At 42.6% G+C, this 23,943-nt stretch overlaps 3 protein-coding genes across 8 annotated transcripts in view; 1 reads left to right on the top strand and 2 right to left on the bottom strand.

The window, feature by feature from the left end:
• The window catches only part of SGSM2 (small G protein signaling modulator 2), a 46,389-nt gene extending 36,943 nt beyond the window's left edge, over positions 1–9,446 (bottom strand). For all 5 annotated transcript variants that reach the window (XM_088538005.1, XM_088538007.1, XM_088538008.1 and 2 more), the window contains exons 1-2: positions 9,338–9,446; positions 2,818–2,893 (exon numbers count right to left, since the gene is read on the bottom strand). In XM_088538005.1, the coding sequence (XP_088394131.1) occupies positions 2,818–2,893; positions 9,338–9,394 (133 nt within the window). In that variant the 5' untranslated portion in view covers positions 9,395–9,446. The remainder of the gene's footprint in view (positions 1–2,817; positions 2,894–9,337) is intronic.
• Positions 9,447–13,346: 3,900 nt separating this feature from the next.
• TNFAIP1 (TNF alpha induced protein 1) lies at positions 13,347–18,480 on the bottom strand. Its single transcript, XM_010225153.2, has 6 exons — positions 18,001–18,480; positions 17,049–17,218; positions 16,124–16,213; positions 15,969–16,021; positions 15,019–15,214; positions 13,347–14,730 (listed from the first exon to the last, which is right to left on the bottom strand). Exons 1-6 carry the CDS (start codon positions 18,353–18,355, stop codon positions 14,512–14,514), a joined length of 1,083 nt encoding a protein of 360 aa, XP_010223455.1. The 5' UTR covers positions 18,356–18,480; the 3' UTR covers positions 13,347–14,511.
• A 2,497-nt stretch (positions 18,481–20,977) lies between these two features.
• On the top strand, positions 20,978–23,256 carry IFT20 (intraflagellar transport 20). Of its 2 annotated transcripts, none has more exons than XM_088537983.1 (4): positions 20,978–21,141; positions 21,388–21,470; positions 22,202–22,305; positions 22,810–23,256. In XM_088537983.1, the coding sequence occupies exons 1-4, from the start codon at positions 21,015–21,017 to the stop codon at positions 22,889–22,891; spliced, it is 396 nt and encodes a 131-aa protein (XP_088394109.1). In that variant the 5' UTR covers positions 20,978–21,014; the 3' UTR covers positions 22,892–23,256. The 2 variants fall into 2 exon arrangements, with proteins under 2 accessions (XP_088394109.1, XP_088394108.1); XM_088537982.1 differs by having other exon boundaries at positions 21,385–21,470.
• The last annotated feature ends 687 nt before the right edge of the window (positions 23,257–23,943 follow it).

Here is a 23,943-nt window from a genome sequence, read left to right as displayed (position 1 = left end):
ACAAAGGTGAGCTCAGTGATTCCACAGCATATCACTCCATGCTCAGCTTTTTAAAGAGGTTCTGCTGAGCCTGTCTCCTGTCTTAACAAATATCATTTCCATAATTTCACTAGGGTCACACTGGAGAAGGAAAAGGAGCCTCCTACCAAGTGGATGCTAACTTATCTCTATAAGGTCCAGTGGACTCAGACTTGCAACTGAACCCCACACGACATGAGCTGCTGTTCTGGTCAGCTGCATTGTACAGGTTGATTCCAGGACTATGAATATACATTTCAAGGTCTAATCATAGGCTATGAGGAAAGATAGACAGCCTCTACCTTGCAGTAATCTTACAGGAATAACTCTCCTACTGAGGCAGTTTAACAGTTAATGTAGCTAAGTTCAGTTAGAGCTTAGGGGTCGAGTTGCATGGGGCTGGACAGTGAGAATTGCCCCTTCTCTCTCAGCCATGGCATTTTTGTACTTACAAACTCCATGTACTGTAAGAAAGAAGAACATAAGGATGCAGGAAAAGTAGTAGCCACTAGTTCATTCCTAGTGATACCTGTAGTCATTTTAGATCTAGAAGAGTGAGGAAAATTTCAGTTACTGAAAATCAACTATTATGCATTTTAGCCTTTTGCTAAATTCAGCCTTGCAGGAAAGTAAGATGATTCATAAGAATTCTATATTTATGATGAAGATCCGCTGAAAGTGACTCACAGACAGAGCCAATCTAATTTTAAATAGATGGGAAAAACCTCTTGAAGAGGCACATGAAACTGGGCTGGGAAAGGGAAAAGAACTGCACACGCAAGACAACTTCAGCCAGAAACAGCCAAATCTAGAGTTTCTTCATTCAGTTAGCTAAACTCGTAGCAGAACATTCAGCTTCACCTATTTCTGTTTTAGAGTTAATTAACTTTTATATGCAAAGCAGCAACCTTTCTGTAAGTTGGAATGCTTCCTTAGGCTAATTTTGCTGGGCAAGAGTGGGGCAGTTCATGAAGAGTTAATGATTCTGCAAACCCTACACAATTCAGAGCACAAAAATCAGGGCAGTGGGAAGGGAGAAATACTAAGATGTTTTTATGGTACTGCTAATTTTGGCCAAGCAGATTTTAACAGAAGCAGCTGCCTCTCCACCACCCCTTACATCAACCCTGCAACCCATCTTACAGAATGCAAATTCAAAGACAGAGACCAGACACACAACAAAACTAAGAGTCATCCATATCAAATAGACAGTCGGTAGCAAGGGGACAGAAAGAGGGTTTCTTCTCCTGTTCCTATCTCAGATCCATTTTCCACCGTTGATATTTACCTATTGTTTATTATACTACAGAGGGGAGAAAAGGAGATTATTTCACATAATGCAAACCTAAACGCAGGAAGCAGTAGTAGGGTGTACACATAACAAAACTTGATCATTCACACAGAAAGTTTGGGAAGTCTTCCTTCAAACACAAATTGATACTAAAAAGAGAAAGAGAAAATAATGTACAGGTGTAAACCCTATAGATAAGCTTTCAAAGTCCCCAGTCTTAGAGAATTTTAGTATTCAGCTTATATAGATGACTTCATTAAAAAAAAAAAATACCAAAGTCAGCTGAGTTTGGGAGAAAGGTAAGGAAAAGTACAGCCTATATTAACAGCAGTAAGACATTAACCAGGCAACACAGTCAAGTCTTGCATTCTGCACAGAATATGTAAGGATGAATAATTTAACCTAAGCTGCAAGTAAAAAATATCTTGGAATTACCAGGAATCCCAGGGTAACATTAGCCCTAGCATACTTTAATAAACAGGCAGAGCAGAGCAGAGCGGAGTTTGAATGTTGCAACAGGAAAATGTTGCTGTTCTCAAAATTTTGCTTTCAACAACATGTGTCAATTCCTATTTCTCTAAACAATCTATCTGTCTTCAAAGACAAATCTAACTTTCACTCTTAAGGTATTATTTACAGTATGTCTGACTGCAAATCCTGCAGCCTGTGAAATCCAGGAGAAGCATTTAGATGGCTATTCTCCAATCGCTTTCGAGCATTGGTCCCAAGCCTTAGATTTGAAGTATCAAGAAAAAGCAGCCAAGAATTCACAGACCAACACACCTTGCAATTATATATAGCTTTAATTCTCAGCAGGACCTTCTTGTGATATTTTTCCCTTTTTCTTTTTATACATGCCAAAGTCTGATGGATAGTGTTAATTTTTTATTATCCCCAGCAAATTATAGACTGGATGACACAGCTGTTGGACCAACATCCATCAGTTCCTTTTTAGGCACCTAAATGAAGTGGCTAAGTCTTCACAGGAGTGCTTGGTATGAATTTTCATTAGTGCAGCTCTTCTGAGAACCCTGCACTAGACCAGGCCTGCTCCACTCTCGTTACCACAGTGCACATCTCAGCCTAAATCTGTAAGGACCAGGCAGTCAAACTTTGGAATTTATGCAGACTTTTACCCTTGTACACAGTTCTGAAACACCAGCTGCCTTTGATATAAATTACATTATCTTCAAGGTTTGGTTTCTTTGAGGACTCTCAGCTGGACGGGAGCTGCCAGACATTAATTCATGGTTGTGAAAGCTTGATCTTTTGCCACGTACTCTCTAGGTAGTAACTTAATATCCACATATCTCTAAATATGTGTATTTTTAAGTTACAACTGCTTCCTAACATATCTCCTTGTAATTTTGGCTTGGCATTTATTTGGATAATGCCATTTTAACAAGCGTTCCTTCTTACTTTCAATGTACACAAAGAAGCTGCAGATGTAGAGAAAACGATAAGAAAACTAAGATAATTTAGAGTTAGCTCCATTACGTGTCATTTACCACATAAGGCGATGATGTGACTGCTGTCTTCATGTACAAATTTCCGGGTGACAGCTTCTTCCATGATTTGCTTTACCTAAAATAAAAAAAAGCAAGAAGAAGTGTTTGTAAGATACTAACACAAACTGGCTCAGAACTTGGGAGTTTCGTTTTCAACCTTTGCCTGCCCTTTCCCCACCATTAGAAAACCGACAACTCCCGAGAGTCACTAACTGCAAGGAGGAAAGGACAAAAGCATGCAAAAAGGGAAAAGAAACAGGACAAAACTAAGTATGTTTTTGTGGGAGTATTAAAAAAGCACAGGTCTATTTGCAGTGGACTCCCTAAAAGGTTGAATTATTTCAGAGCACCTAGAACAGCCTCTAGAGAACTTATTCAGCACAAGTCCCAAAAGCTTATGCAAACCGTTTTATACAATGCATCCCTTGCCTTCTTCTGTGATTACTTCTGCTTGTTAAACAAGACCATGCATTGCCATGCACTCTTTCCACACGCAGCATTATGCTTTTTTAAGCGCAAAGAATTTCTGAGCCGCTCAGACTCACATCCCAAAAGAGGTTTACAGTGACCTCTCTCAGGTTTCATCAAGGAAAAGCACCCAATGGCTGTAAGACTTTGGACTTCACAGTAAAGCAGTGGAAGGTGACATAAAGAACGTCAAGAAAGAAGCAATGCTATGAGGACTCATGGGCAGCATCTCACACAAAAAGCATTTAAATTAGCCCATTTAACCAGCAGTTCCTTTCTCACATTTTTATTCAAATCATTATTGACTTAAAAGCTGTTTGCCTTGTCAGTTTGCCTTGACAGGAGCACAACAAAGTTCGCTCCATACCTCATTTAGAAGTTTGAAATCATCCAGATAAATTCAACTAGATAGCCCAGAGCTCAGCAAAAGCAATGGGACAGGACAGTCCTGTAGCTCTGTTTAAATTCCAACTTGGAACCCAACCTGCATTTTTTGCAGGTGAGAGACAGCACAGTGCAGCAAACACAGCCTGTGGTAAGAAAGAACAAGACAGCTACCTCCAAGCTAACTCATCTCCATGCCTCAGCTGACCCACATGTGAAACAAGGACAAGAACAGTGACCTAACCTTTGCAGACTGTTATGATTTCACCAGATAATAATAATAAAAAAGCTGTTGAAATCCATATTTAAGCTGTTAAATGAAAGGTCTGATTTACTAAAGGAAAAAGGTATCTCTGAGTACTGCTTGCTTTAATGTGGGTGGAAAAGGAAGCACTAGAGAGCTGCACAAGGTTAAGTCACGCACATATGACTCAAGTTCATAGACATGAATTCAGACACCATTAAGTATACAGGACTGCCGACTGTGATTTCAAACAACTCTCCAGAGAAGAGTAAGTGGAACTCAGTTCCTAAATGTGGGGAAAAAGAACAGTCATTTACTAGGAAGAACTCTAGATCTCAGAGACCAATTCCCTACTCACGCACATTTCCTAGGCATCCCTCACATATTTTTGTTATATTAGCTCATGTAGACCCCACTCTTTAGCCCCAAGAATGAGCCCTCAAATCTAAACTGTAACACAAATATGAAAGAAAAAACTTTCAGATGCAATAGTCAACCCTGCTTTTATACAGTAGCACCATATGGTCAGCTTGTCAGCTAGATTTTGAATATAGTACCCTGGGAACTAAACCGCATAAACCAAGCAAGCAATTAGTCTCTGATCACAGCTGCCAGCAAATACAAAACAATCTCTGCCCATTCTATGGAGATTTGGTGAATGTTAACAGAAAACATTTTCAGGACATTGATGGTAGATGTGAGGATTCAAAAGCTAAAAGGCAGTGCTCTCCAATTCCACATCATTTCTCACTGCCGTGTAATTCAGGGATGTTCAGGCAAGCAATGAAATAAAACTGCTATGATCATATGTAATACAGGTTTGGTGGGGAGTTCTCTTTCTTTTTTCCTCTTTTTTTTTTTATATATATAATTTTTACAATCTTATATGTACTCTTTACAGGAAATTTTGCTGTCAGTGACCCTGCTGCCTGCTCTGAGGAAGCTCTTGTAAATGAAGCCTTCTGATCACAAACCTACACTGACACTCACATGCAGATACTAGTGAACCTGACGACATTGTAAATTAACCTCACTAAAAGAAACACAAAACCCCTCCACCACCATCTTCTCCCATTCACCTGCACTGCCAAAGAAACACGTTAAACCTCCTGCACTGCTTTAAACACACTGCATCTATTGCAAAAGATAAGAGGTTGCCCTGCTAATGGAGAGAGAGAGAGGCACCTGGAGATAAACCTTCAAGTAGGAAACAGGCAATTGAGGATCCATTCCCAGGTGTGACAGATTCCCTGTGTTGCCTTGGAAACATCACCTCCATCTCTGTGCTTCATTTGTGCAATGCAATCAATACAGTATCCACTCATCTTAACTAGGCTGCTGATTTATCTTTGCCAGTTGATACCAGCGTCTCAGCAAGTGTATCAGCCTCTGCTTGTTTTTGGTCTTGCCATTCACGAAACAGGAGCAGCTTGGTGCGGTTCGCTTTGGGGAACCACCATCTGCCTGGGAGGGAGAACAGTCCAGCAAAGCAAGGTCCTTAGGCTGCAGCTGTCCCTTTGTACAGCACTGTAATGACTTGCTGCTATAACCTTCTTCTATGCCAAACTTAAGTCCAAACATATTAAATAATTTCACCCAAGAGAAGCACAAAAAAAAAAAACCCTCAGAATCTTTGTTACCCTCAGTGAAGAACTGAGTGGCATCAATACGGTTAAATGAACACCATATTTCAGCCCAGAGGTGGCTGCATTTAAGAAACAGCAGTTCCACTTATAAGTACTCTGAAATCTTTCATGGTGAAAGCTGCTAAGGCTGTTGTTATCCTATTTGTTTCGCAGCTAGAAAGAGCGCTGCGTTTAAATCCAGAAATGGAAAAAAAATCTCTATTTCAGTAGGTAGAAGGAAGTGGCTAGAGAAAAGTCTGTTTTATAAGCCTACTTGTCACAACAGATTTTCCTGCAGAGAGAGATAAATGTTTGAAATGTGAACTTATAAGCAGCCTCGGCATGAATCCCAGTAGAGCCAAAATTTCAGAACACGTTATATGTCTTCCTTTCTATTAGAATCAACAAATCACATTCTTTACCAGTGGGAATGGAAAGTCCATCTGAGAAAAAGCAAACAGCATTAAATAATCCCAAAGGAAAAACATAAACGGTTTTGCTGGAGGAAAGAGGGCAAAGTAATAATAATAACAATACACTTTGCACCAAGTGAATTTTGAGATACCATTTTATATTTTACAAAGACAATAGAATTTCAGCAGGCTCAGTGCAAATAGCCTACAAAAAGAATACAAATACTCTGAACTCTATTACATATCCAGGTTATATGAAAATAATGCAATAGAAGGAAGAACTTGGGTTTAAAGAATACAGGAAGGGAATGACAGCTTTGAGAACATGTATAGATATGGGCCAATCACAAGTTTTCCAAAGAACAAAATCAGCACAAGACAACAAATGAGCAGGCAAAAATGGCTGTATAAAAATCCACAGAAAATAACTGAGGTTGAAAAATCTAGAGGAAAAAGTTATTCACTGGTTTTAAGGGAAATAGATCCTGGTGGTTCATACACTAAAGATTTGTATTCCATTTCTGATTCCATTGATTGAGTGTTAAAAAGAAAACCTCAGTTTCAATGTCTCTGATTTCCTCTCAATACCTCTTAATGTCTTAACGTGAGCACAAGAGACAGAGACCCCTATTACAAGTCTGAATAGTGCACAGGATATAATCTGAGATTTTTTTAAATATATTTTATACATAGTACTCAAGCTGGCTTGGATCATGAAAATCAATTTCATTTTCAGTCTCATGCATTAGCTCAATGCTGAAATATTTAGGTTTGGAAAATATTTTTACAATTTCTTTGTCTATTTATGAAAATAATTAACAGGGAGAGCAAGTGCACACCCTTCTAAATGAAACCTTATGCTGTTTTGGCTCAAAGATCCTATTTCAAGCTAAAATTCCTAAATGAAGTGGCAAGACCCTGGCTACATCAAACTGCAGCCATTAGCACGAGTGGGCACTACACAACACCCGCTCAGCACAGCGTAAAGAGGAGACAGGCTGTTCTAGGACACAGTTCTGCAATTTCAGATTCAGACTGCTCTTTACATGTCTATCCCTACACGGCAGCTTCCACCCAAACTACATTGAGTGAAACCTCCGAAACACCCCAGTGTCATCATTGACAAAGACTAGGGCACCAGCATCAGGATCAGGAATCTGGACTGGTGCAACAACCTTTCACATTAATATTTTTTATTGCTATGATGTGTATGTATTACATGCCCATTTAGCTGTTATGTAAGAGCAGGCTGCTACACAGCTGGTGTATTTTGAATGCCAAAAAAATGCAAAATAGGGTAGCTAAGTGTACTAGGGAGGGATGGCCATTCGCTGAGCTGGCACTTCCATCTGGAGCACGCTCAAGACTTTGCCCTTAGACCAGTGTGCTCTTAGGCCAACAAGCACCTTCTCCAAGATTACGCTGGCAGGAACCCGAAGGGACTGCCGCTAAGAGAGGTCTTGGACACAGCCTGGCTGCCGTAGCTCTGCGTTGAACAGCCAGTCCATCCAGATGTAAAGCACAGCAGGCAGCCAGGGGCTGCTGAACTTGTCCTGACGGGTAATGAGCAGCACTCTCTGTAAAGCCTGAAGCATCACTAGCCCAGCGGCAAGTGTGGCCAAGCACCGCAGCCCTGTTCAGGCACAGCAGGTAAGCAGCTTATCCGAGGACCAAACCCAGCTCCATGCCAGTACTCACGCCACTCGGTGGGAACTGCCACCACGTACAAGTATCACACTGCTGCTTGAAGGGGAATGAGACAAATTAATCCAGGTTTCCTGCCACTCTGTCATATACTGTTCAAAATACAGGTTTGAGTTTTGCTACCTTACACAACTGGAGCCTCTAGGGCAGCCTATCCTGCGAGGGGCCAAGGAAGAATTTACTCTACAGAGCAATTATTTCACTAACAAAATTTCTTGCAGCTTCAAATAAAGCCACCCTGAGGATGGAGTCTAAAGAGTCCAACGTGCTTCAAGAAGATAGTTCCTGTGTACAGGACACAGTGACTGAGCTAAGAATGCAATATTGTGCATCTCTACACAGAAAATCATATATTTCTTCATTGACTAGTGATGGTTCTATTAGAGCCTGGTACGGAGGAAAATTTGTTTCTGCATTTCACTTACTAAATCAAATTAGAGATCAATTTGGCAATTCATCAACTTTTACCATCCACCACAGAATACAGAAGTAATAAATCCTTTCTCTTGAAACAGTCTGTAACAGTCTCCTGTCCAATGCTGCCTTGCTATCAGCCATGCAAGGACCCTCCCGTTTCAGGGATTTTGAATACAACTCCATTCACCCTTCAGATGAAAGGTCTGCCAGGACGCAATATTAAGAGAAGGCTGTTGACACTGAGAAACATGAATGCCACAAATGACATTTTAAAGATAATGACACATGCATAATAGAAGGGAAACAACAGTCTCATTATATTCACAAGTTCCACCTCTTTCAAAAGGGGATAAGGAATTCTGCAAGCCTGAAGATCACCTGTGCTCAGACAGGCAAAGTAGCCTAAAAGCTTGGCTGCACAGGACTCCAGATTTCTGGGGTTGTAGCAATCTGAAAAAACATACATCCTACAGCCTGGCTGGCTGATATCTTGATTGGAAAGAAAAAAGCTCTTTCTCTCCCTGAGGAAACAGGCCTCCAGCATTTGGGAGCTTCTTCACTTCCCAGACAAGTACCTTCAGGCTTGCCTTCTTATCATTGATTTTCCTCCTTTCTCCTCCCAAACTCACACACAAAGTTAGGGAGAATCCAGTGATAACAGAAAGGCCGCCCCAGGGGAGAGGCGCTGGGAATGGAGCTCGCTGCAGGCTGCAGCACATCGGCACAACCCGCACCTGTGACAGGGAGAGGAACAAGCCTGCTGCGACGCTGCTCTCCCAGGCTCTCTTTGGCCACTACTGACATATTCTTACAACAGCTTTACAGTGTTGACATCAACAGCTTAACTAGGAAGATCCTTTTGATTATTGTCCTGTTGATTATTGATTATATAGTGAACAGAGGATGGTCACTATTTGCCACAATTTTCTGTAACATGCGCAGAAAAGGTTAAACGGTTGCAGCCGCACAAAACCTCCACCTCTTGTTCACCTTCTCACGAAGAGATACTGCGATTTAATTCGATCTGGGCAGAGCTTTATTTTATTTGCTCCGGGCAAACTCTGAAGTACCAGTGGGGTCGCAGGAGAGACTAAACGAATTCACCACAGGGGAGGCTGAGTTTTGCCTCACCGGACTGCTCCGGCCTCCCACCCCAGCGGCGGGCAGGACGGTGTCGAGGCCGCGCCATCCTTCCCGGGGGAGCCCCGAGCCGGCCGCGGGGAGCAGCTCGCCCCGAGCCGCCCAGACTCCCCCGTCCCCCTCACCTCCTTCTTCACGTTCCACAGCAGCTTCTCCTTCGCGGCGTCCGCCGAGCAGCTCATGGCGGAGCGCCGAGCGGGGCCGCCCGCCAGCCCCCGCCGCGCTCAGCGCCGCCGGCCCGCGCCGCTGCCGCTGCCGCCGCGCGCCCCGCGCCACAGAGCCGCCCCGCGCCGCCCGGGAGGCGGCCGCCCGCCGCGCGGCCCCGCGGCCATCTTCCCGCTGACGTCAGCCCGCCCGGCCCTCCGGCGGGCGGCGCTGCACCCGCACCCGCGGAGCGGGAGGGGGGCGCCATGGCAACCGCGCCGCAGCGCCCGGCGCGCGCGGGGCCGCACGGAGCCCGCGGGGCCGCCGCGCGACACCCGCCTCCTGCGCGGAGGCAGCGCGAGCACGCGCTGAGGGAACGCGGCCCCCCGCGCTGAGGGAACACGCGCCCCATCCCCTCGGAGGTAACGCGGCCCCCCTCACTGAGGGAACACGCGCCCCATCCCCTCGGAGGTAACGCGGCCCCCCTCACTGAGGGAACACGCGCCCCATCCCCTCGGAGGTAACGCGGCCCCCCGCGCTGAGGGAACACGCGCCCCATCCCCTCGGAGGTAACGCGGCCACCCGCGCTGAGGGAACACGCGCCCCATCCCCTCGGAGGTAACGCGGCCCCCCGCGCTGAGGGAACACGCGCCCCATCCCCTCTGAGGTAACGCGGCCACCCGCGCTGAGGTAGCGTGCCTCCTCCTCGCTGAGGTGACGCGGCCCGTTCAGGTACAGCCCTCCCTTGCTGAGGTAACGCGGCCCCCCTCATTGAGGTAACGCGCCCTCCTCGCTGAGGTAGCAGCTCTCCCTCCCTGAGGTAACACACGCCCCATGCCCTCTGAGGTAACGCGGATCCCCTTTGCTGAGGTAACATGGCCGCCCCCCACCAGTGTGGAGGAACTGCACTGGACCAGGGCCTGCCCTGCAACCTCCCTTTCCAGCATCTCTGATACACTTTACCTCCAGCTGAATCCTTGTAGCTGATTTCCCCCTTCTCCTCCCTTTAAAACAAGGGGCAAGCAAGGAGGCTGGTCCTGAAAGAGTCCCCCCGAGGCAGATGTTGCAGAGAAGTTCACTACAAGTTATTGACTGCTACAGCCGCACGTGGCATCACTAGAGAAGGGAGGTCGCTGAAGCATCAGGTCAGTTACACATAATGTTTTTTGTTTGTTTCCACTGCATAATCCCTTATATTTTAATATAATGTTAAAAGAGTAAACAGCATTATTACGTATTCACAGCTGATTTCATACATATTCACTTTTGGGTCTTGGCAGAACTACACTATTTTGGCTGCCAGACCACATGGAGCATCCCTGAGCTGTGTAAGATACGCTTTAAAATGCAGGTAAGGATAGGAGCAGAATCATTCCTTTAGCAGCAGTATTCAGGTTATTTAACAGAGCTCCATGTCAATGAAGTCCTCTGTCTGCTATCAAAAATCCTACAGTAGTTGTGGCTGCACTGGAAAGAACATGCCACAGGGTAAAACATGGGGGGGAGAAGGAATGGCATAGAAAGATTAGAGGCAGAAGGACTTGGACCACACTGAGTGAGAGAATGCAGGCCGAGAAAGGAAAAGAAGAAAGCATACTACACGGTTTGGATGGAGTAAGTGTATTACCCAGCTGCAAGGACAAAAAGTCCTACCACGATGAAGAGAAAGCTTCAGTTTCTATTCACTCTTGTGCAGCGCAGGGTCAAGGTAAGAACAGCTGCCTCCCAGGTAAACCCATTCTCAACCAGAAAACTGTAGGAAGGAGGAGCTGGAATGCACTAGAACCCTGCGGTTCTCACCTTTATAAGCAGGGGGATTATGTAAAATTTTAAAAAACATTCAGATGCTTTGTGGAATATTATTTCTTTGGTTGTCATGCAAAGGAAAATAAAAACCACTATTTTTTTTTTCCTCTACCTCAATTTATCTCCTACAGAATTATAGCCTGCACTTGCAGGGATGGGTGAAAGGTTGTTAACAGCACATGATACGATGTCATTTGACAATGCAGTATTTCTGTAATTAAGACATCCTAAATACTTGATGAGGTTCTCAGCTACAATGCAGAACAAAAGTGTATACTTAAACACTGTGAGAAAAGCAAAACTTCTGATGATGGAGAAAAAGTCACAGAAGATATAAAATATAGCAGTTTATTAAAAATTAGTGTTCCACTTCCATATAACACACTGATATAAGAGAGAAGAAACACTTTATTCAATGGTTAATAAGGTTACTGCCCTTAAAAATTAGACATAAAAATAAAACAAAAGCCTGGTGCTGTCAGAAAACAGCTTGATCATAGAATGCAAGTTAAAACAGGAAGAGCAATCATCTTTGCTACCCTCTGAATACAAAGTAGTACAGAAATTTTAAAAAGTATCATTAATTCACCATTTGTCTCAACATACCTCTGAGGTAGGGGAGGGTATTATCCTCGTTTTATTACAAACGAGGAAAGTTCTGCACCTACACAACTGATTTGCTCGATGTCACCAAGTTAGTGGCAAAGCTGGAAATGGAGCTCATGCCCTCTCATCTCTTAATAAAACCCCAGTTATCCTAATGTGAAATCTGGCTTTACAGATTCAATACCAAAGATTGCTGGAGGATATAATCTAATTGTGCTAGACTCATTCAATTAAGCTAAACTTTATCAGTATTTCTAGGAGTCAATAATGTCTGAAAATCTAAAAAAGCCAAGAAAAAAATCTAAACAAAAACACAGAACGCAGTTTCTCAATAACATTTATCAGTCCCTCCAATGCCATTCTAGGCTTACTTTATTTTTAATCACGCAGCTCAAGAGATTAAAAGTCAGCAGAATGGAATGTTACACTAGGATATATGTCTCCTGTTCCAAAATCTAAATGTCAAGGTGAAGGTTAAACATTTAGTTTTGTCTCTGCATTTATCAAGCAGTTGAGGCTGCTACCCTGCAGTGCTAACTCTTTGACATTACTACCTAATTAACACTGATACTGATGAGCTGCTTAACATAAGACATTCACTCAAGGCACCAAGTCTCCTTCTCTGTAGAAGGACTGAGGCTGTTCTGCAGTATGCTGGGACTTCACTACAGAAACACAACCCTCTGATACATGCTTGTGCATAGATGTCGGTTGATGTTTTCCACTCCTCTCAGTCTGCTAATGCAATATGCGAATGCATAAAGTTCACCTAAATTCAAGAGGGGACAGTAAGGCTTCCAAAGAAGCTCCACCAGCTAACGAATACTAGCTGATGTAGTTAAAATTCCTACATTACAAGCAAGGCAAAGAGACACTTCTTCCTAAAGGCTGCTTCAAATTCACAGGCACATCAGTAAATACATCCATTGGCGATGGTCTCTGTAGAAAGTTATGACAAGTCTCATAATTTGAAGACATAAATGCATATAATTAAAAATCTATATTGTCTTAATGTCATTTGTAATATTTAAAGCTAGCAGAGAAGATTCTTAACAAGCAGCACTGTTCACTTTCTCCTAAAAGTGGACAGCTTACTACAAGTAAATGAAGACTGCGCTTCTAAACTGCATTATCCTTTTCAGTATTTCACTTATTCTCCACCCTATCAGGTTGTAAAAATGTGTTCTAAAATACATTCTTGTCAAAACAAAATATATCCCTTAAGTAGCCCTAAAGTAAACTTCCCTAAAGTTTAGTGGAATAAAAAAAATAAAACCCACAAATGTCTGTCAAAACTAATCTCAGCAGGTGCATTTGCACTAGCACAAAGGAAAACCACCTGGAAAACAGACAACTTGCAGAAGAGAAGCTGATGGCTATTAGTGTTTTAAGGATGCCTTTCACAAAAAGGCAGGTGCATGACAGTGGCACTACTTCCTGGATTTCAGGAGAATTGAGTGAAAACTCTCCAAGAGTAGAGGCCTGGCTAGGCAATAAAAAACTAACAGCTATTAGTGCTTTCTTAACCAGTCTCAGCAATCTCGTTTTCAAGAGCTTAACCCAGTGGAAATCACTTTCTGTTCCCTCTTCTGCAAGCATCCATCACTACTAAAACATTTGCCATTTTAATTTTAGCTATGACTTGACAGTATTAATCTAGGTTTATTTTCTTGTCAGGCTTTTACAGTAATTTTCTTTAAGACTTTAATATAAAACTTGGCACTAATCGTAGGATTTTGAGCCTAAACATCCTGGAACCTGAAGCTTCCTTGTTCATTTACAAGAGGGACATAAAAACAGTTGTACAGCATGCTGCACCGGGTATTACATAACCATAGGTGCCAAAGAGCAACCATCAGGTAATAACCCATTTATGACAGCAGTAGTATTTGAATCTGCAGCCTAGAATGGGAAGATAAAATTAAACTTTTAAAAATACATTAGTAACTTCTCTATATGAAATGCAAAACCATTTCCAGAGACCCAGTCTGGGGAACAGCTTGGATAACAACTTTCTGAAAGATCTTTTTAAAATTAGCACCAGACCAGACACTCAAGTGTTTTTGATGAATCAGAAGATCGTAGTTAAGATTTAATGTGTTTTAAAGACATCTGTTTTGGAAAAAACAAATAATAATAATAAAAAAACCTTTTGCATGGGTATCAGGGAAGAAAAGTGGGATAAATCATATGTGCATTGTATTTGATTATTGCATAGCTTACCATCTCCTTCCATGGGTTAACAGGACATAACATTTGCTAAAAGCATCCATGTTCAGATCCTCTCCACCCTTTCCTTTAATATCTTGATTTTAAAACTGGAAATTCTATTACACAAAATCCCAGAAAGACAAGTGTCTGGAAAAAAAAGTTTTCAAATCACACCATCTTATCCAGCAAAAAGAACAGTATTTCTCACAGGAAACAAGATAACTGGGAAATCATGAGATACGAAAGACCAACTATGGTCAGAGCAGTGTTCAAGATTCAGCTCCCTGTGCAGCAAACAAAGAGGTCAGTCTCTATTTAAAGCATATGGTGCAAAATTACCATGTCAGTTTTCAAGCCTTTGGCCTTTAGTGTTACTTTGTGTGTACAAATGCCCTTTAGCTTCTTTAGGGAGCCAAGAAGCCAGATGAAGGTTAGTCCACAGAGTCCAATTTATCCCTCCCTACTTCTTGATCTCACACAAAGAATATCAGTACAAGCCTTCAGAGCAAACCCTTCCTCCTCTACTGACAAGCTAGTGGCCAAGCTGGCGGTCATCATAGGTGCTGTATCTCTTCACATGTATTCGACGCACTCGGTCACGAAGTTCAAAACCATCGTCATCTTCACTGTGAGCAGCCTGGCTTCGGCTCCTGCTTGTTGCTTCCAGCAGAGAGTTATCAGGAACCCGTGGTGTTTCATAAAGTAAAACATTTAGTGTTTCCTCATATATTCGTGCCTCTGGGAATTCAACCTAAAAAACAAAACAAAAGAAAAAAAAAACAAAAAAAAAGCATGTGTCCTTTTCCTGATCAGCAAGGGATAAGATGACTGGTGACAGACAAACATGTTAATTATTTGATTCATAGTAAAAAAAAATAGAAAAAATAAAGGAAAAGAGAAAGATGAGCAAAGCAGGCTATTCCCTAGCTCAGGATTACTCCATCTGCTAGATCTCTTACTTCTTCTTTTAGGTTGTGATTCCTTCTTTTCCCCTCCTCCCCTCATAACCATAAAAGACGGGTAAGACAAAGTCCAATACCTTAGTTTGCTTCTTCTCTGTGGCATACACTATCGAGGTACAGCAGACTTCAGCAAGTTTCCGACCCTGTCCATAGAAAGACCAGCAGCAGATTTCATCCCCTATAACATCTTTAATGAAGAGAACTCTGCCGTTGAATCGGAGGGAGAGTTTGTCAAACAGTTCTATATTCTTCAGCAAGTTGTCATCTGAGTTACTGAAAGATGAAGATAACAAAAGAAGGAATAAGGTTTCTGTAGTTTTGCAACTGGCTGTTTCTACAGAATTAGTACACCTCTTCCACCACAGTTCTAAGTGTTGATCTAAATGTAAAATAGGAATAGCAATTCACTTTTATAGGCCACGCAAAAATGAAGAGGGTAATAGCCTAATTCACATGAGCAAGTATTTCAGACTTTAGAGCTCAAGTTAGATAATTAATGATAACAGCACAATTTCCCAAATCGTTACAGCAACAATCTACAACTACCTCTTGACCAATGCTCAAGACAAATTATATCACATGCAGATTTTCAGGGGAACACATAATTTAGGGAAATAAGTTTTACTGACAGCTAAGATTCAGGATTTAACTGCTTTTCAAGCAAGATCCAACTGTTCTTAAAAAATATATAGTTTTACAGCTTTGAAGTCAAAGTTATCAAAAAAAAACACTTCTAAAATTTAAAACACTCTTCTTAAATAACACCAATGTCCAGTTGGACCAACTAAAAAAACCCCGAAGCTTTACTCCTCTAGTATTAGCTTGGATGCAGCTGCTTCCAAAGTATATATTCTATATCCTTTTCTGTTTCCTTTTATAGGTGGTTGGAAAGTTACATGTGCATATATGAAAGTCAGTGAAAATATTGTTACCTTGATAACAAACCCAATCTTACCAGTTATATTTTCCTCCCCTCCCATAGTCAAATGGAAACTTTCTCATTACACTGCAGAGAAAACTGTCATACCTGGTATAGGAGTATTTGTTGTTGCTTCTATTATAAAGCAGCTTAACAACGGGCTATTGGGAGAGAAATTAAAAAAAAAAACAGGTAAGTTCTGTGTTTGAATACATTTAGCAGAAATTCACTTTCTGACTAAATAGTTGTAGAAAAGCAGTTACTTTCATTGATGATTCTATGAGCCTCTCTTCTTCTTTTGGAGATGTGATGATAGGGATATTACAGACAGGTTCATACAGGTCTTTCTTGTCCTGTTTTAAAGAAAGGAGAGGGAAAGGAAATAAAAACTCCAGAGATATAAATGAGGAAACTAACATCTGCTGCTGCTGCTCTCTTCTCCCAGCCATATTCCCAAACCCTGTGATGCAAAGGAAGAGCCTTATGTTGCTATAGTAACCACACAGAATTACCTTGATCTGCAAACTAGAAATACAGCAGAGAGGTTTCTTATTCCCAGAAGGCAGCAATAATTGAAATATTGGCATGCAAGAGGACGTCTTTCTTAGCTATAGCAAAGACTCTGAACTGAAGTCATACTTAAGTGGGTTTCTTATTCCGGCATTTTTTGAAGAAAGGTTAGTAAGAATTTGCACAAGTTATAATTAACTCAAAACACTGCAGTATATAAGAAGATCAGCCACTGCAAAGTGAACATTTGGCAAGAACAGCAGCATGTCACTGAAATGGACTTCATCCCCTGTGGTACAAAAAGCAACCAGCAATAGCTCAAAGTACAGTCTGTGACTGTAGATTCCTCATGCAGCAAATTAAGAAAAGCGCAATAGCTAATGGGAAAGCCTTGGAACATTTCATTTGTTCAGAGGAAAAAAACAGCTTTAAGTTCCAAACCAACAGAAAAATTCAGAGGCTACTTCTTGTAGCCTCTGAAAGAAGTGCAAAGCATGTTAAACCTAGTATGTGAACGTTTTCTATATATATAAATATATATACATATATATATATATTTATATATATATATATATATACACACACACACACATATATTTAACACACTTTGAAGTCATCCTAAGTCATTTTTGTAAGCAAAACATCCATCAACAACTACAGACTACTTCCATTTCTTACCTGCAGAGCTGCTTGGCACATATCTACTAAGCCCTGAATGAGATAATATTTTGCTTCTGCCATCAACTCTTTGACCTCCTGTCTGTGTTTTGGCAGTGCAATTGTGTCATCTCGGAGATAGTTTAAAATTGCTCCGAAGTGCTTCCCACAACGGTCTATGAGGATCCAACCTAAAAAAGAAGCAAAAAAAAAAGGGAAATCTGTGAAAACAGGTGGAAAGCTTCTGAAACACCAACAGGTGAAATACAGGTCACCCTCCCTCAACCTCTTCTCCACATGCTACAAGCCTCATTTCTAAGGAATCGTTTTGTTAGGGATTACCTTTACTCTCCTAGTAAAAAGCGTAGTACACAGAAACATTCGCAGACATTGCTGACATCAGTTTTCCTCTATTCTCTATAATTTATTATGGATTTTTATAATGCCAGGATTCAACGTGCAGCATACTTTGACATAATACTTGACTGGTGACTTAACACTGTCACAACATAGATAAGTGTTTTCAGCCAAAAGTGGAAAATATTATTGGAGAAAAAACAAGCAAACAAGCAACAACAAACACAGAATAAAAACCACAGAATCCAAGCCATAGCAAAGCAAGGCTGTTCTGAGTTTGAAGGATGAAAAATGAATGCCCTCCCAGTTTGACTGATGTCACTATACACCACCCAATAAATGAGAACCCAAATGCCATATGTTCAGTCTTGATAACAACGTCAGCAATCTGTGTACCAGATATGATTGTTGCAGAGAGAATCAGTCCTTCCTCTAGCTTATTTTAGTGACAAAAGCACACATTTTCATAAGGCACAGAGGCTTGTTAGACACCCAGTTCCCGTTGGCTCTAACATTCCAAATTAGTTTCAGAATACATTTTTCCTTGTATCTTTCACTCAGGGTAATCTACTAAAACTATTGTTTCACAAAATTCTCCACATCACGAGACACTCACCTTCCTTGTCCGTGAGCACTTCCATCCTGCCACTGAACATAGCCTTTAGCATCGTGTCATGCCTGGTCAGTACTTGAACCGTAGTATAATATAAGGAGCCCCCAACATTTAGCCGCACATATTTGTTACCGAGGTTGCCAACTTTGAAGCTGCAAGTTTTGGGCTTGGATTCTGCAGCTGGACAAAGACTGGTTAGACACGTGTCCCCTGACATCTCCTTCTGTAGGTAGATGACAACTCTACAGAGCGTGGGCTTGATGGATTCCGCCGTGATTGGTGAAGAGTCACAAGTCACGAGACGAGTAGTGCAGGGCAAAAACAGTCGTAACCCACTGGACCCTTGAAACAGAAACATGTAGGATCAATACAGAAACCTGGAAGTACCATTTAAAACAAAAATAGGAAGCCCACGTTAAAGAAGAGATGTATGTTTTTAAAACAACTTACAAAGCAATATAATGACTGTTCAGCACCACTCAGTTAAGTTATGGCTGCACTATTGTTAGTGAGGCAAGTTAAACATTTCTGGACTTCCTTTTGTTTGGTCTTCAGCCAACACAACAATCACTATCCAGTCCTGTAGTCCAAGTTTAAGTAACAGTAAGAATTCAGCTGCCTATCAACTTCTCCAAAGAATATAACCTATTCTTGTGCAGGTTTAAAAGCCCTCGAAGAGCCTTCTGCAACTTTTCTGACTGGAGTATGTACAAGTTGTTTGGATTTGTTTGTTTGTTTGAACTGGAGACATTTACAGAGGTTTCAGCAGCCTCTCTCAAGTGCCTCAGCGCTGAAATGCCAAATTATAATGTTCTATTTCTCAGTACATCTTTTCACTCAAAATTACTAAGCTTCTGTCTTGGAACGCCAACCAATCAGCATAATATTGATTCTTCTATTTTAAAAGTGTCCAGTCTTCAGAATATGTCTCACTTAAAAGGCAGCTAAGATTTGCAGCTTCCTTCCTTTCCCCAGTGTCACTCAATTTATCTTTCCTTTCCAGAGGAGCTCAGAGTGGAAACAAACTAATAAAAAGAGAACAAAACTCAGTCTAACAGGCTGGAGCTAAAGTTCTTTGAGGTTTCTTACCTATCCGTTTAATGACCGCTGTCCTCAGAAACATTTTGCTGGCTTTGCCCCTCTCATTATGCTTTTTTCTATTTATCTATTTCAGTCTACAATCATCTGTTCACTTCTCTGTTTTGTGCTCATGGTACATGAGTAACCTTTTATAAATAAATATTAACTGTATTGCTGTCCTTCCCACGTTCCTCTTCCTTCTCACTCCACCTCAGCTTTCACCATGGAAAAAGCCCACACCTCTCCCTCCATCTGCTACAGCAAATTTCTTAGCAGTTACAGATGGCATCTTAAAATTGCCAGAGATCTGAATAGCTACTGAACTTAGAATATCTAAAATAACATTATTCTAATTAAATAAGCACTACAAACAAGGCCCATTAAACAATACAAAACTTTGCAGGTCGTGAAGACACAAACTAATTCTAATAAACCTAGTGCCAAGAGAGATGAGTTTATCTGAAAATGCTTTAACTGGACTCCCACCAGCTGTCATCACTCTTCACACCAGCTAATCATCCTAGAACACCTCAGTAAATTTACTTCTACATCTGAGCATCATTTTAGACAAGCAGTCCACTGACAAATACAATCCAAGACAACTACATATTACAAAATAATTTGGCCAGAAAAATAATTTCTGTCTAGTAAGCAGCTAGCAGCAGCCAAAACCTGTGCAGATGCTTGTGGCGTTATAAGAAGTGTAAGAAGGTAAAAGAGCTACAGGGCCTGACAGGACTGGCCAGAACTTCTCCAAATACACTGCATGTGATGCAGCCCCTCCTTAGCAGACAGAGGTGTTTCCTATAATCTTTTACAAGTAAATCAAGACTAGAAGCAGCTACACTTACTATTTCACAGTTCAGACCTTTGGTAGAAATAGAAGTATAATTTAGATCTATACATTTATCATAGATGCCATATCTTGTTTTAGTCCTTAGCGTGTTTTTAAGGACAGCCAGACCGATCCTGTAGCAGGAGAAGGAATTCCAGACCAAGCAGAGCTCTCTAACGTCAGACTTGGTCTCTCTGAACATATTTCTTTGTTAGAATCAAGTTCACCGTCAGTATTATCACTTCAGGTGTTGAGCTACTTCTCGGACTAAGCTCAGTAAAGCAAAATAGGAGCAAAACTTGCTACCCAGCCAATCCAAGTATGAGCAAATACTGCTGTAACACATTCCTGAGCTAATGAGCTAGCAGGCTTTCGCTGTAAACAGTCCTGTAACCTCTAATTACACCCATTAAGGTGACAGGCGATTTTCTACGTCCTTTCCTTCCTGCTTGTGCAGGAAGCAGATGGAGACCGACAAGACAATAACAGAGCTGCTCGGACGCTGTGTCAGGAAATGGGCCCCCGTGAGGACTTCCACAAAAAGAAATAACTGCAGCAGCTCGAGGGGAAACAAAAAGAGCCGAATCGCTTGTGAAGCGGCGCCTCTCTCCCGAGCTCCGGACTGGACAAGGAGGCCCCGTTAGCGCGGGCTCCGCCAGGCTCCCCGAGCCGCGGCGGCGGCGGGAAGCGCCCGCGGGCGGAGAAGCGGCGCTCCCGGCTCCTCGCGCCTCCTCGCGGGGGAAGGCGGCGAGCGCGGCCGCCCCGGGAGCGAGCAGCGCAGGGAACCGGGGCGGCGCCCGCAGCGCACACCGGCCGCCGCGCGCCGTTGCCGTTGCCGCTCCGTACCGTTGCGCTCTGCTGCGCGCCGTAACCGTTGCCGCGCCGTAACCGTTGCCGTTGCCGTTCCCGCGCCGTAACCGTTGCCGCCCGGCCCGGCCGCGCCGCTCCCCGCGCGGCGCCGCTGACCTCACTTCCTCCGCGCGGCCGCAACCCGGAAGCGCTCCCGGCGTGCCGCCGCCAGGGCGGCCCGTCCCGCGCGGTGGCCGTGGCAGCGCCGGGGCGGAGCGGAGCGGAGCAGGCCGGGCCGGGCCGCGGCTCCGCCATGGCCCGCGACGCGCTGCGCCAGGCCGGGCTGCACTTCGACGAGCTCAACAAGCTGCGCGTGCTGGAGCCCGGCGTGGCCGAGCAGACGGCGCAGCTCCGCGAGGAGTGCGGCACCTTCGTGGACAGTAAGTGCCGCCCCGGGCCCCGCCGGCCCCGGCCCGCGCGAGCCGCCGAGCGGGGGCCGCTGCCGCTGCAGGGCTGCTGCCTTCCTCGCTGTATCCTGTCGGGGATGAGGGGAAAGCTGAAAACGCGCCTGCTGGCAGAAACTCCGCGGGCTGGCGAGTCCCAGCCAAATGCCAAAGCCGGTAGTACGTTAGTCTTGTTCATGGCCGTTTTCGTGGATATTACTTGGTTTTTTTTTTTTTCAGAAGTGGTAGAATTTCAGAAAATAGTGGGTAGCTTAATCGAACTTGTTGATCAACTAGCAAAAGCCGCTGAGAGTGAGAAGATGAAGGTACTGTGGAATTAATTACTGGCTTGTAATGTAGTCTGCCCATGCAGTGTGTGAGGAAACGATTCCCTTCCTCCCCACGTTGACAGTGTCGATAACCAGTTTCAGTTCAGCATCACACAGCCATTTTGCACTTAGCATCTCCCTGCCTGTCAGCTGTGAAGGCACAGGGGCTCCAAAGAAGGGATGTTAACAGCTGGAAAAATTGTATAGCACACACAGAGTGTCACGTCACTCCTGCGTTTCATAGCCCTCCTGTTGCAGCTTACCAATGTATTCCATGGGAATATTTTCCCATCAGTTTTTCTACCATTTGAATTTAGTTCATGAGAGGCGGCAAGAGGGGCTGTCCAAAGACAAAATAAATACATAACTTCATAACTACTTCCGAAACTTTCTTTGTGTATTTCTACATTGCAGAAAGACTGTTTTTTCCCAATATTATTGCAAAAATAAAACTGAGCTTCTAGTACAATTGTAGTTTCGTTGTTGTTCTGGGGAAAATAACATAACCAGAGTGTGTCTGTCAGGCTGTTCCGAACACTTGAAGTTTGAAGGAAGCCTAAAATGCCTTAAACAGCACAACTGCTGCAGGGATCTCTGTTCCACCAAACTCTCCATATCAAGATGATATCCTCTTCTGTTGTTGGCTTGGCTGAAATACTTCCAAATCAATTCAATAGTAATGAAATACTCCAAATATAACCGCATCACTGAAAATCCTGTTTTGACAGGCCATTGGTGCGCGAAATTTGCTGAAATCTATAGCAAAGCAAAGAGAAGCTCAGGAACAGCAACTTCAGGCTTTAATAGCTGAGAAAAAGATGCAGTTGGAAAGGTAAGATTTATATTAAATGCTTTGGGGGGCTTTGATTCAGTATTTTGAAAAGAAAGCAGTATGTCACTCGTGACAAACTCAGCTCAGTTATGTAGTCTCATAATAGGTAGCCAGCCAGTTTTACCTGCTTGCCTGCAGGACAGTTTCTAAGCTGGTTCACACCGTCCCTCTGCAGCTAAGACACATCCTCCTAAACAGAGCACGCGTGGGGTGATGCAGAGGCATCATCCTGAAGGCCCTGTCTGCCACCCCGAGGGGAAGCCTCAGTTCATGTTTTTGTGGCAAAAGGGGCATGAGATCATGCGGCTGAAGAAACCATTCAAACTGCCATACAGGGCTCTTCACCCACATTCTGTAGGTACTCTGGGACTGCAGTGTCCAACTGATGTTGCCACTGCTTTGAGGATGACTTTTGTGCTTAGCGTAGATTTTCCTTGCAACAGACCCATGAAGATAGGCCCAAATAACTGAATGTAGTTTATAGCCTTTTTCTTTCTCTTTCAGATACCGAATAGAGTACGAGACTCTGTGTAAAATAGAAGCTGACCAGCACGAATTCATTGACCAATTCATCTTTCAGAAATAGCAGATTTTTAAGACAAACAGCATGTTGCCTTGGGAACATGAACATTCCAGGATTCTGGGGCTTTCAAAAATATGCAATTTTTCATTGTGTGTGATTGAATAGGTAGCTTGTACAAATTAAAATGTTTTTTAATGCAATATAAATTTACATTAAAAATGGCAATAAGGAGAGCTTTCTAAAAGATGTAAATAAAGACAGTTCTATCCTTTCATTTTTTTTGGTACAGTCAGCAGTTTAAATTCAGATTACATTGGATTAACACTACTGCTGCTAAGTTATGTCTGTCACTTTTTTTGAAGTGTACAACTCTTCTGAAGAAATCAGGAAATAAATTATTATTTTCAGACTGCCTGGAGATCCCAGAATTAGTTGCTTCTGTTAAGTTATTTCTGCTCCCAAGAGCTTGTAACTCCCTGCATACTCATAATGAAGAATTGGCAAAATATAGTGTTTTCATATGTATAAAGACACAACACAACAGAGAAGCAGCAGTAATTTTTATCTATATTGATCAGATTTTCTTTTGTTATCCAGTTAAAAAGAAGACAAGGGCTGATTTATGAGTAATAGAATTAACCAATTACAAAAGTAGAAAACACAGCAGAAGTAAGATTAAATTCCATGTGAAGTATAAAGTCCAAACAGGTAGTGATCTTGAACTAGAATGCTTTTCTGAATATTTTAAGACTAGAACGTGGAATTGATGAAACAAGCTGTTCCAAGCCTCCTGTGACAAAAGGGGTGGATAGGACCAGTTTATATGAATGTGACGTTTCAGAAGAGAACACCCACGTTTTACAACACTGCAAGCACTTAGCACCTGATACTAAAATCAAACCTTATGTGGAAGTACCAACAGATGCGTTTTATCCTTGTCTTTAGACAACTAAATATGGAAGCAGTGACCTTTCAAAACCTGTAGAAACTTTAAATTAAACACCAGTGAAGTCCTGAAAAGCCTATTCTTTGACCTCTGAATTTTGGACAGATCTCCAAAGTTGATTGTTACGGATTGGATTGAGAACAACAACAAATCTCTACCGCTACGTAGG

Source organism: Tinamus guttatus, unplaced genomic scaffold (assembly GCF_059628265.1).
Source record: "Tinamus guttatus ecotype Peru unplaced genomic scaffold, ASM5962826v1 Tinamus_guttatus_pri_ptg000915l, whole genome shotgun sequence".
NCBI lineage: Eukaryota > Metazoa > Chordata > Aves > Tinamiformes > Tinamidae > Tinamus > Tinamus guttatus.
The sequence above is the reverse complement of the archived record's forward strand: the minus strand, read 5'-3'. Positions and strand labels throughout refer to the sequence as shown.